The sequence below is a fragment of the Erinaceus europaeus genome, chromosome 1, assembly GCF_950295315.1.
Source record: "Erinaceus europaeus chromosome 1, mEriEur2.1, whole genome shotgun sequence".
NCBI classification, from domain to species: Eukaryota; Metazoa; Chordata; class Mammalia; order Eulipotyphla; family Erinaceidae; genus Erinaceus; species Erinaceus europaeus.
The window spans coordinates 91,459,264-91,472,228 of NC_080162.1; the positions used below are offsets into that span (position 1 = coordinate 91,459,264).

At 42.6% G+C, this 12,965-nt stretch overlaps 1 protein-coding gene across 1 annotated transcript in view; it reads right to left on the reverse strand.

The window, feature by feature from the left end:
* Positions 1–1,111: 1,111 nt before the first annotated feature.
* SLC13A3 (solute carrier family 13 member 3) overlaps positions 1,112–12,965 on the reverse strand; it is an 82,318-nt gene continuing 70,464 nt past the window's right edge. The window contains exons 11-13 of the mRNA XM_007533041.3: positions 6,653–6,814; positions 4,383–4,520; positions 1,112–1,574 (exon numbers count right to left, since the gene is read on the reverse strand). Coding sequence (XP_007533103.1) covers positions 1,398–1,574; positions 4,383–4,520; positions 6,653–6,814 — 477 coding nt within the window. The 3' untranslated portion in view covers positions 1,112–1,397. The remainder of the gene's footprint in view (positions 1,575–4,382; positions 4,521–6,652; positions 6,815–12,965) is intronic.

Genomic DNA, 12,965 nt, shown 5'->3' on the forward strand with positions numbered 1-12,965 from the left:
GAACTTCTCCCATCCTCTACCACACAACAGAGTACTCTATTCCCCCAAACCTGAAGGGCCATTAACAATGACCACATACTGAAGTATTCACATGAAATGGAGGTGGGGCTTCATCTTTACCACGTGTGCATGTGCATGTGTCTGTGGTCTCCTTTTTCTCTGCTCCCAGGGGAGCACCTGCCACCGGGTGCTAAACCTAAAATAGTCTAAATCCTATTGATGATTTCCTAGTCCTAGAGGCTCGGGCAGGGAGTAGAGGCATTGTCCACTGGTATCTGTTGCCTCTTTGCTGCCAAGTTAACACCAGGCTGTGCGAACCAGGCTGTTTTGGGTGCCTCTTGGGCCCCATTCTGTGCTGTTCACTGGGGAGGGGGAGGCTGCATGCTCTGCCAGCCACTGTCTCAGTATGGGGTTACATCTTTGAGATACTTTGCCAGCCTGAGACACTTTGCTCTCACTTTTTTTTTTTCAAGCTCCTGGTTTATCTTTTGACATTTTCCTCACCTCTGAAGAGTGTGGCTCTGCTAATCAAACACACTTCTCTCATTGGTGTGGAGGTGCGGGTGAAGAAAAGGAACTAAAGCCTTTGGATCAAGAAACATCAGGCAATTTCAGAGACTCCTGGGGGGCTGCCTGTGAAAAAAAGCCTGGCTGGAGAGGATCACCGGTCATCTGTGAGAGGTCAGGTCTCAATCTTAGCCTGGCTCCAGAAAGATGGCTTATCTGAACTGGATTGAACAACAACAACAACAAAAATGCTAAAAGCTTTGGGTGGAGATGTCAGCTGGGGCTTCCAGAATCCCCTTGGTGTGCTCAGGAGCCCAGGAAAGCAAGGGACCTCTGCATAGAATCTATGTCCTAGAAAGCCACCTGCCTCTATCTCCAGGGACTGTAACTAACTCTAAATGCTGGGTATTACCAGGGTTAATGAGAACTCAGTAGAGCACACATGGGTTGTGAGTGGTTGGAATAACTGAAATAGGACATTGCTCCCCTCAAGCCTTTTCAAGAAAAGTGGTCCCTAAAGGCAAGGTGCAGTAAGTCAGTCCAGGATCCTGACTGTGGCCCTAGTAGTGGGTGGCCTCCCATATCAACTGCTCAAGGTACACACCATTCTACACTTGTTTATTGTTGCTTTATTGGACACTCTTGCATCCTAACCATAGAACAACTTAGAGATAAAGGAGTTTGTCTCTCAGGCTGCAGTGCTGGGAGACATCTGGACCCTGGAATGCATAAGAGAGAAGGGGGAAAGGTCCTAAATAATTAGCACGTGAACCCAAGTGGACCATTGGAGGTCACTCTTGCTTGCTTCATATTGGATTATAGACAAGAATGATTGGATTACTCTGGAGGGTCCTCGGAGATGACAGTAAAGAGTACCCCCTAGGGAGAACTCAGAGGGTCCAAAATGTATCATTGGCAATGATGGATGTCAGTGCTGTGACATTGGCTGAGTGAATGTTGGCCCAGTCTGGGAAGGTGCTCAATTGGAAGATGGTCTGTGCCCAGGTATTTAAAGCCAAGCTGAGGAGCAGGACACCCATCAAGTTCATTACGAAGCCTGTCCGGACCTGAAATGAAACCCAGAAAGGGGAAGGAGTGAGCTGGAGGTCCATCATAAACATGGGAGATCCCAGTTCTGAGCTGGGAAGTCATTCACCCACAAGCTCATCACCAGGATGTGATGGAGTTGGGACACAGAGATCCTTGTATATTTATACTACTCTAGGATGTCCCTCAAAGAAGAACTATAGTTCATACACCCACGGAATTGTTGCTACATGTGAGGGATTGTGCCTAACAGTTGTCATAGGATTATATCAGTCAAAGTTATAAAAGCAACCCTCTAAGTGCCATTCTTATATCCATTTTCTAGAAAGAAAATGAAGTTTAGAGAAACAGGCTCACCCAAGGCTATAGCATTTTAATATATATATATTTTGCCTCCAGGGTTACTGCTGGGACTCGGTGCCTGCACCATGAATCCACTTCTCCTGGAGGCTATTTTTTCCCCTTTTGTTGCCCTTGTTGTTTAACCTTGTTGTGTTAGTATTATTATTGTTGTAATTGATGTCATTGTTGTTGGATAGGACAGAGAGAAGTGGAGAGAGGAGGGGAAGACAGAGAGGGGGCGAGAAAGACAGATACCTGCAGACCTGCTTCAACGCTTGTGAAGTGACCCCCCCTGCAGCTGGGGAGCTGGGGGCTCAAACTGGGATCCTTATGCCTGTCCTTGCGCTTTGCACCATGTGCGCTTAAACCATTGCACTACAGCTGGACCCCCAGTCATAGCATTTTATATCTTCCTTCCTCTCTCCCTTTTTCTCTTTCTTTCTCTCTCCCTCTTTCTTCCCTTCCCCTTCCCTCCCTCCTTCTTTCCTTTCCCTTCTCCTTCCACCCTTACTTCCTTTTTTTTTCTTTTTTTTCTAGACAGAGAGGGAGGGAGGAAAGAAGGGAGGGAAGGAGGAAAGGAGGGAGGAAGAGAAAACAGGATACTGAAGCTTCCTTCAATGCAGTGGGGGTGGGGCTCAAACATGGGTTATACACATGACAAAGAAGCACACTGTCGGATTCCACTTCCGGAGGCAGAGCTACGAGCAGCAGATCGCTTTGTCTCCTCTCCTCTCCTCTCCTCTCCTCTCCTCTCCTCTCCTCTCCTCTCCTCTCCTCTCCTCTCCTCTCCTCTCCTCTCCTCTCCTCTCCTCTCCTCTCCCGGATCAACTAGGAATACCAAAGGAGACCACCCGGACCGAAACAAGACAGGACTAGAATGACCACAGGAACCCAGTAAATCACCCGTGAGTACAAACACGCATGGCTGGTGACAGAGAGGAGAGAGGGGCCTAAGGAGAGATTAAGTGACTGCTAACAGTTCAACAGTTTATCAGTGGAAACACCACCTCCAGTCTGCTCCACCAACAAGGGGACAGCTGAAGGGAGGAAAGGACTCCCCAGAGACTCACCAAGTGCAACTCTGAGTCTCCATTGCTACTACCCTCAGAATCTGGAGCAGAAACAGGGAGGGACACCAGGGGACAGAGATCTAACCGGGAAACTCAGGAGAAGACTTATACCTTGGTGGCATAGCTGAGGGGCTGTGAAAGTCTCTTTGCATAACCACTGGATTATCTCTGCCACACCCTGCTTTATCTCTTGGTCAGGAGTCAGTGATTAAGCTAAGAAGCCTATTGATAGTTTAAAAGCCCTCAGGCTCCCATAGCCTACAGGGAAGAAAAGAGAAAAAAAAAGAGGCTTTTACACCACTGAGCTCCAACTCAGGGATTGAAAAAACTGTTAACTTCCACCACGGTAAAACCTTTAATTAAATTACTTAGACACAAGTCAATCCAGGCAAAAGTGATCAATAATTTGAAAAGTACTGATAAAGGGAACTCATAACATAATATATAAAATGGTTAAAACAACAAGAAAAAATATTGGAGACTCGAACCAGGACAAGAGTCCAGCTAAAAGTCCTCCAGAGGGTGAAGCACAAAACAACGAGTTCAACATCCAAACATTAGCTAAGGAAATAATAACAAAAGAATTTGAAAAAATTGTAATCAGAAATGCAGGAACAACAAATGAGAATATGGAAGAAAATTCTAATAATCTCATGGTTATTAGAGAGCTGAAAGCTGAAATCGCTGAGCTAAGAAAGCAACTAGCTGAACAACCTAAAACAGTATCAGAGCAGGGCAACAAAATAGATGAACTCCAGAAAGCAGTAGAGGGCAGAGAGAATAGAATCTATGAGGCTGAAGACAGAATTAGCAAGATTGAGGATGAATTAGAGACAACTAAAAAAGAAGTAAGAGATCTCAAAAAGAGATTAAGAGATGCTGAAAACAACAACAGAGTCCTATGGGATGACTTCAAAAGAAACAATATACGCATTATTGGCTTACCAGAGGAAGAAAGAGAAGGAGAGGAAGAAAGCATTTTCCAGGCCATAATAGCTGAAAATTTCTCTAGTCTAGACAACACCAAAGACATAAAGATTCAAGAAGCCCAGAGGGTCCCAAACAGAATTAACCCAGACCTAAAGACACCAAGACATGTCATACTTAGAATGGAAAGTGTTCTGGTCTCCCTCTCTGTCTCTCTCTCTCACACACACACAAACACACACACACACACACACACACACTCACACTGTGTGTCATTCTTTCTGTATTTTTCTCTCAGTAAAATAAAATAAATATTTAAAAGAGTTATCCCAGCGTGTTAGTGTTTATCTTTTCTGCCCACAAGGAATGGCCTATTCAGAAATTGGGCAATGACTGTGGTGTGAGGGAATTTAGCAGCTATGCCCACCAATGGGGTCCCCTTACTGGTCCCCTTACCTCTCTAATTGGACAGGAAATACCCAGACTCACCATATCTTTTACCAGCAAGTGTCCAGAGGCGAAGGCAATTGAGTTGGGGGGTGTCGAGACAGGGAGCATAAAGGCATAGGAGCTGCTGACTGCACCAGGAATCATCAAATACAGAGGGTTCACTCTCAGGCTGATGGCCTAGGAGGTGGTGGGAGAGACCAAGGTCAGTGGCAGAGAGAAACTACAACCAGATTGGAATAAGAGTGTGAGAGAGAGATGAGAAGAGAACAGGAGTCAGGGAGAGAACATATCCAGGGTTAGTGACATTCTGTGGCTACTGCAGGTTCATCCATGAGGAGGGACTGGGAAGATGGATCTAGTGCACTCACTGTTCCTTGACATTTCCTCAAAAGGCACTAAAGTTACTCTTTATGTGTAAAACATTTCAATGATAAACAACGTCTGCCCCTGTAGAGCTGGCCAGTTATGTGCTGTCTCCTCTCCCCCTAGTACTTTCTAGCATATCTACACCCCCCCCCCCCCCAAATCTCTCTCAACTGCCAGGTCTCACAGATTCTGGGAAAGGATAGGATTAAATCCAACCACACTTAGGAAGAGTTTGGGGATCCCCACTCCATGCTGTCAGTGGGAGTATAAAACGGAGCATCCACCGCTTCCCCAGAGACCCACCCTACTAGGGAAAGAGAGAGGCAGACTGGGAGTATGGACCGACCCAGTCAACACCAGTGTTCAGCGGGGAAGCAATTACAGAAGCCAGACCTTCCACCTTCTACAACCCACAATGACCCTGGGTCCATGCTCCCAGAGGGATAGAGAGTGGGAAAGCTATGAGGGGAGGGGGTGGGATATGGAGATTGGGTGGTGGGAATTGTGTGGAGTTGTACCCCTCCTACCCTATGGTTTTGTTAATCCTTTCTTAAATTAAAAAAAAAAAAATGGAGCATCCAGTTTGGAGGGCAATTTGCCCATATCTGACATGCTTTTTTTTTTTTTTTTTTTTTTAAATTTAAAGATAGATGTAGAGAGGCAGAGGCTTCCTTCAGTGAAAAACCTCAGACTTTTAGGAAGAAGATTTTTGGAGATGTGAATCTTCCATCTTCTTGGGGAGCTAGTATGTGAAAATAAATGTTTCTCTCTCAACCATATTCATCTCTTGACTGCTGACTACCAAGCAGTGAGCACCAAGTCTTGGTATTCAGTAACAGTTCTAATGTTACTCAGTTTTGAAATTTCTCATATAAACTCCACTTGACCATGACATGTTATTCTAGCCATACATGCATGAACTCGGGATTCCGAGTTCATTTTACTGTTTTTATTCTTGCTTATATGTGTGATTGAATGAGGACTTTCTCTACCTTTCCTCTCCTTGTTAGGTTTTGGGGTCAGGGTCTTGGTAACTGCATACGCAGATTGAATGGCTATATCTATCCTTCTGTGCTCTGGAATACTTCAGATAATTTGGGAGCTATGTGTTCCTTGAAGGTTTGTTAGCTTTCTCCTGAGCCAACCATATGGGTATGGTGACCTTTAGAGAAGTGACTTCCAACTGGGAGTGATTTGGATCCCCAGGGGATATATGTCAACATTGAGCACAGTTTGGACTGCCACATTTAGGCTGCTCCTGGGCTGCTGCTAAACATTCCATGATTCCCATGATAATCTGTTCCACAAATAATTATCTGACCCAAAATATCAATAATTCTGAGAAACCTGCTTTAGTGGGAGTGAGAGCTTTGCCAAACATTAGAATGTCTCCTGTGCTTGTTTGTGATTTCCTACTTCTTAATCTAATTTAACATTTTCCTAGAAAACTCTCTAAGGGAGTGAATTTGTGTCTCTTAAAAATGCTCTGTTTAGAGGCTTGGTGGAGGTGTACTGAAGGTTGGGTGCACATGTTACGATGTGCAAGGACCCAGGTTCAAGCCCCCAGTCCCCACCTGCAGGGGGAAAGCTTTGCGAGTGGTGAAGCAGCGTTGCAGGTGTCTTTCTGTCTCTCTCCCTCTCTGTCTCCCCCTATCCTCTCAATTTCTGGCTGTCTCTATCCAATAAATAAAGATAATAAAAAAGAAGATCCTTAAAAAAAAGGAAAATGCTCTGTTTATGTATTTCTTGGAAGAAAAGAACAATATATATATTATATATATATATATAATATATATATTAGAACTGTGTTTCTGATACTTTCCTGCATTTCGGAAGAGAGCAATGGCTGCTAGTGGGGCACCTGGCCACGGGGGAAACCTCTGAACTTGTGTTTGGGGGATGTTCACTCTGACCCCTCCCACCCTACCCTTAAGGACCCTCACCAGCTCTGCCAGGACGGGCAAGAAGATGGTGGTAGTGGCAGTATTGCTTGCAAACTCCGTGAAGAAAGCGATAAACACAGTAATGAGCAGCACAGTCAGTTCAGGTGACATGTTCTTCAGGGGATGAAGGTGTCCTCCCATCCATGTGGACAACCCTGACTCCTGTGGAAAGAAGAAGGTGAGAGATAACTCTTTACATCCAACCCACCTCTGCTGCCATGCCTGAGTACTGTGCCCAGGAGAGAAGATTAGGATCAATGATCAACTCTACCCTTTCACAGACAGGGACACCGAGGTTCAGAGAGGTTAAGGGGCCAACCCAAGGTCACACAGTCAAGATCAGACTCTAGTCAGCTTCTTTGATTCTTGAACTTCTCCCTATTCCACATTCAAAATGTCCAGCTTGATTATGGGTCAAATTTCTGGATCCTCATATAACCTGTTTGGTTCTCCAAATAATTGATTTAATTCCAGTACCTTAAATTCTGGCATAGGTGGGAGAAGTGACTTGGACACTCCAGGCTAACTCTTCCCATTTACCAGTGGCAATGATTAACCACAAAAAATATTATCACAACTATTTATGCAAAATATTCATGATTAGTTCTGTAATTTAGGTAAAAATATATTGATAAGCATCATATATGTGAGATATATATCACATATAATATTAAACATGTGTCAAACATATAGCAAGTGTAACATGACCAATAGAGATATTTATAATAAAAAATAAGGGTGATTGTTACAATGATAATATAAATAGTAACATTATTAAAATTGTATTCTTTTTCACTGTCATAAAAACCAATATTATTGAGATTTCCACAGGTTCCAGGCATCTGCATGCAGAACCTCTATAAGCTAAACCTTTCTTCCTGTGTTAAAGAGGAGGAAACTGAGTCTGGTAAAAGTCTCTGATTTGCCCAAGACCCTGAGAAATTGTAACAGAAATGCCTTTCAACTGCAGGGCATGCCTTCCATGAGTTAATGTGCTGCAAAGTCCCCCTTTCACTTAGTGAAAGATTAGCTTGTACCTACACCTCTGGATGAAGAGCAATGCCCACAGCCCTGCAGAACAGAGCATATCTCTTCTGGCTCATGACTCCATTTGCCATCAATACTGCAGAATTAGCTTTGTACTTTCCCCACCGACTTCTCTGGGAAGCACTCTATTTACAAAAATAAAACATGGGTATCTCTCTCCCCTCTCACTATCAGGCGAATCTTCTTTTTTTTAAAAAAAAAAAATATATTTATTTATTTTTGTTGCCATTGTTGTTTTATTGTTGTAGTTATTATTGTTGTTGTTATTGATGTCGTTGTTCTTAGATAGGACAGAGAGAAATGGAGAGAAGAGGGGAAGACAGAGAAGGGGAGAGAAAGATAGACACCTGCAGACCTGCTTCACCGCTTGTGAAGTCATTCCCCTGCAGGTGGAGAGCCGGGGGCTCGAACCAGGATCCTTAACGCCTGTCCTTGTGTTTTGCACCACCTGCGCTTAACCTGCTGCGCTACCACCTGACTCCCTAGGTGAATCTTCTTAATCTCAGAATCCAACACACCATCAAATGATCCAGAAGCACTAAAGGTAAAGGTGTCAGAGTGAGCTCAGAGCTACCTCTAGTGGTGGCATGCAGCAATACTGAAATAAAGTTAGCATGTTTCTCCCTGTAGGTCTTTTTCTTAACAAAAAAAGGCACTAATGTCATAGGAATTGTTAAAGGGCAGAGCTGGGTTAGTCCTTCAACATTTACAGTCATGTAAATGTTTACCAAAGCCAGTGTCCTGAGGTACCAAAAACACTTTAGTTTACTAGTAAAACTTTATACCTTTATTATTATTATTATTACTATTTTTTAATTGGGGAATTAAAGTTTTACATTCAACAGTAAATACAATAGTTTGTACATGCATAACATTCTCCAGTTTCACATTTAACAATACAACCCCCACTATGTCATTTATCATCCTTTATGGACCTGTATTCTCCCCACCCACCCACCCCAGAGTCTTTTACTTTGGTGCGATATGCCAATTACATTTCAGGTTCTACTTGTGTTTTCGTTTCTGATCTTGTTTTTCAACTTCTGCCTGAACTTTATACCTTTTTAAAGTTTAATAAACAATCCACTGTTTATATGGAATTAAAATCTACCAATAGGCTCTAAAATATAGCCTCTGTCTTTACATAAGTAGTGAATGTGACTCTACCATTTTTTTTTTTTTTGCCTCCAGGGTTATTGCTGGCACTCGGTACCTGCACTACAAATCTACTGCTTCTGAAGGTCATTTTTTCCTTTTGTTGCCCTTGTTGTTTATTGTTGTTGTTGTTACTATTATTGTTGTTATTGCTTTTGTTGTTGAATAGGACAGAGTGAAATCAAGAGAGGAGGGGAAGACAGAGAGGGGGAGAGAAAGATAGACACCTGCAGACCTGTTTCACTGCCTGTGAAGGGACTCCCCTGTAGGTGGGGAGCCAGTGACTCCAAGTGGGATTCTTAAGCCAGTCCTTGTGCTTTGCGCCACATGCGCTTAATCTGGTGTGCTACCAACCAGCTCCCCCATTTTTTTAATTAAAAAAATACTGCCACCAGGATTATTGCTGGAGCTTGTTGCCTATAGGACAAATCTATAGCTCATTGCAGCCATTCCCCCCTTTTATTTATTTAGTTTTGTTTGCTAGAAACAGAGAAATTGAGAAGGGAGGGAAAGATAGACTGAGAAAGAGAGACACCTGCAATACTTGCTTCACCACTCCTAAAGTTTCCCTTTTGCAGTTGGGGAGAGGGGACCTGAACCTGGCTTTTTTGCACATAATAATATGTGTGCTTAACTAGGTGTGCCACTGCCCAATTCCTGACTCTACCATTTGACTAAAAAGTTGCCTTCTGGGAGCAAATGGGCAATGCTTAAGAATACTTTTCCCTATAAGAAACCTTGCAGAATTAAGATGATATTTAAATAGTTGCATCTTTGACATCACAGGAATGATGGTGCATGGGGAGGTAGTGTAATGGTTATCCAAAAGACTTATGCCTGAGGCTCTAAGGCCCCAGGTTCAGTTCCTGGCACTACCATAAGCCACAGCTGAGTAGTGCTTTAGTCTCTCTCTCTCTTTCTGCCTTTCTGTTTTTATCTCTCTTTCATTAAAAAAAATAATTAGGGGCTAGGTAGTTACACATTTGGTTGAGTGCACATATTAGCAAACACAAGACCCAGTTCAAATCCCTAATTCTCACCTGCAGCAAAGAAGTTTAATGAGTGGTGATGTAGTGCTGCGGGTCTCTCTCTCTCTCTCCTTTCCTTTCCCTCTTAATTTCTCTCTGTCTCTATAAAAAAATAAATAAATGAATCTTTAAATAATAATAAAGCATTTTAAAGGATGTCATTTTATCATTTATAAAAAAAGAAAGACAATAAATGATGACACATTATAAAATTGAGACCCCTATTCCCTCTCCTGGTTCAGTGAATCCTGTTGTAAGGTAATAAACAAACAAACAAACAAAAAAAATTACAGGCTCTTCCTAGAGACTGCAGCTCTCACAAGGAGACCAACAGCAGTGTCTGCAATTAAATAGATGAGAGCTGGTGAAAGGGAATATTAATGACTTGGGCAGATGAGATGCCAAGAGCTTCCTGACAGCCCAGCAACCGGGGGACAGGCTTCCAGCCAATATCCAAACAGTCATTCAAGGCCTTGGCTGATCTTCTACAGTGGGAGAGAGGCCTGGCACTTCAAGAGAGAGGAAAACCCCCAGCTGCTTGAGTATTCTTGGAAACTCTAAGGGCTTCATCTGCCCTTTCCTACCCACTTAGGAACCAGGATTTTTATTCCCTTGGAAACACACAGTTCCAGGGTCTTCCACGGACTCAGGACCAGTAGCAGAAAAGGTCAGAGGGTGAGGGGAAAGGACCCTGGACTCAGACTGTTTGCCCCCCACCTTAATCCTTCTTTGGCTGTGTTATCCTGGGCAAGTGGCTTAATCTTTCTGTACCTCAATTTCCTTTTCTGTAAACCAGGTGTACAGTAGTCTTAGTTTCAAGGAGTTACTGTTGGGAGAAAAGGAGCTAGTCTACAAAGTACTTAGAAAAGAAAGAGCCCAGAGACCAGGTGGTGGTACACTTGGGTAAACACACATATTATCATGCACAAAGACCTGGGTTTGAAACCTTGCTCCCCATCTGCATAGGGGAAGCTTCACTAACAGTGAAGGAGGTCTGCGGGTGTCTCTCTCTCTCTCTCTCTCTCCTTTTTTAATCTCCCCCTCTCCTCTCAATTTTCCTCTTTTTTAAAAAAATTATTTTTTAAAATTATTGGGCAGAGACAGAGATTGAGAAGGAAGGGGGAGTTAGAAAGGAAGAGAGACAGAGAGACAGGCACCTGCAGCTCTGCTTCACCATTTGTGGAGCTTCCCCCTTGCAGGTGGGGACCAGGGGCTTGAACCTGGTTCCTTGTGCATGGTAATGGGAGCGCTTAACAGGCGTGCCACCGCCTGGCCCCCTCCTCTCAATTTCTCTATCAAATTAAAAATAGAAAGAAAAAAAGGGGGGATCATTATTGGATGTTGTGGATTTGTAGTGTTGCCACCAAACTTCAGCAATAACCCTGGTGGTAATACAATAAATAAATAAATAATAAAAAGAAAGAAAGAAAAGTTATCATGTGTGTGGCTTGGGGTAAAGCATGGCGCCTACCACATTGGAGAGTTTCTGTGTCTTTCCATGTCTCTCTGTCTGAGCAGTGAAGCCCTGATGATGACAAATTAAAGAAAAGTAAAAGCCTGATAAATGCCAGCTGCCATTAGTAACATCAAGTCACAAGATGTCAGAATACTCAGAATTCACTCAATACCACAGTTGTAGCTGTCAAACTATGTTCCTTGTAGACTCCAAAGAGTGCCAGGAACCACAATGCAGGATGCAGGTGGGCGGGAAACTGAGGTTCTCCATCCTTTCTCATTTCATGCTATGTGTGCTTAACCCACTGTGCTACCGCCAGGCCCCCAACCTTTCCCATTTCAAATGAGTTCCATGGGTTTTACACGGAGGGAACTATGGAATATATTACACGGAGGGAACATATTACACGGAGGGAACTATGGAATATTTTGAAGGCCAGTGAGATAGCTCACCTGGGAGGGTACCTGCTTTGCCATGCATATGACCCAGGTTTGAGGTCCCTTATACCACATAGGGCTACTTTGGCATTGGAGACCACAGGAGCCCTCTCCCCATCCCCCACCCTGACAAGTCAACCTAGAGTAGGAAAGCTTTGGAAAAGGAAAAAGTATTTTTAATGTGCTATTAAATGTTTAAGGCTGAAATTTCAATAGAAAACATTTGAAAATCTCTTATGGGTCTCATAAAACCACAGGCTTAACTAGATATGCCCAACTCTGTATAATAATTATAATATAGGGAGAGCTAGTGAGTTTGTTTAAAGGACAGAAAGATGATAAGGCTTCTTACACATGAGTGAATGCTCAAATCAAAGCACTGTTCATAGGCTGTGACCTTAGGCAAATTAATAAACATTTCTTTTCTGTGATCTCTTTCTTCAGAGAGTGGTGGTCAGATTAAATAAGTACATATAAAATTAGTTCCTGCATATATATATATATATATATATACATATATATGACTTATTATTAACCATTTAATTTAATAAGCAATTAATATAGTAATCTATGCTGTAAAATTTTCTAAGTATTTTTCTAATATTAACTTATTTAATTTTCATAACCCCCGCTTTTCGGTTTTGTTGACTAGAAAAATTGAGGCACAAAAAAGTTTGTGATTTGGCCAAGTTATTAAAATAACGGGCTCTAGGAATGGAATTTTGAATTCAGAATTTAGCTCTTAAGTTTTTTTTTAAATAATAATGACAATAACTGATCTCCAGAAGTAATTGGGGATAACACACACATTTCTACTTGCCTGCAGGGTTTGTGCCATTATTCTGTAACCACAATATGTTTGAAGATAGCTAGAAATTAAATGAGATAGAGGAAAAGGTGCCAGAGTAGTGCCAGCTTTTTACTCATGAGATACCATAATGATAATAATAATAATAATAAGTAGTAGTAGTAGTAATGAGGTGCCATTGGTTTTACTATCTGGAACACTTCTGCCCCCTTTTTGGTATTTTATTTTTTATTTTGTTATCACTACTGGGACTTCACCACTCCAGGCTGACTTTTTCAGATAAAAAGATTGAGACAGATACAGAGATATGATGAGGGAAAAGGAAAGATTCTACAGCACCAAGGCTTCTTCCAGTGTGTCAGGGACCAGACTCGAGCCTGGG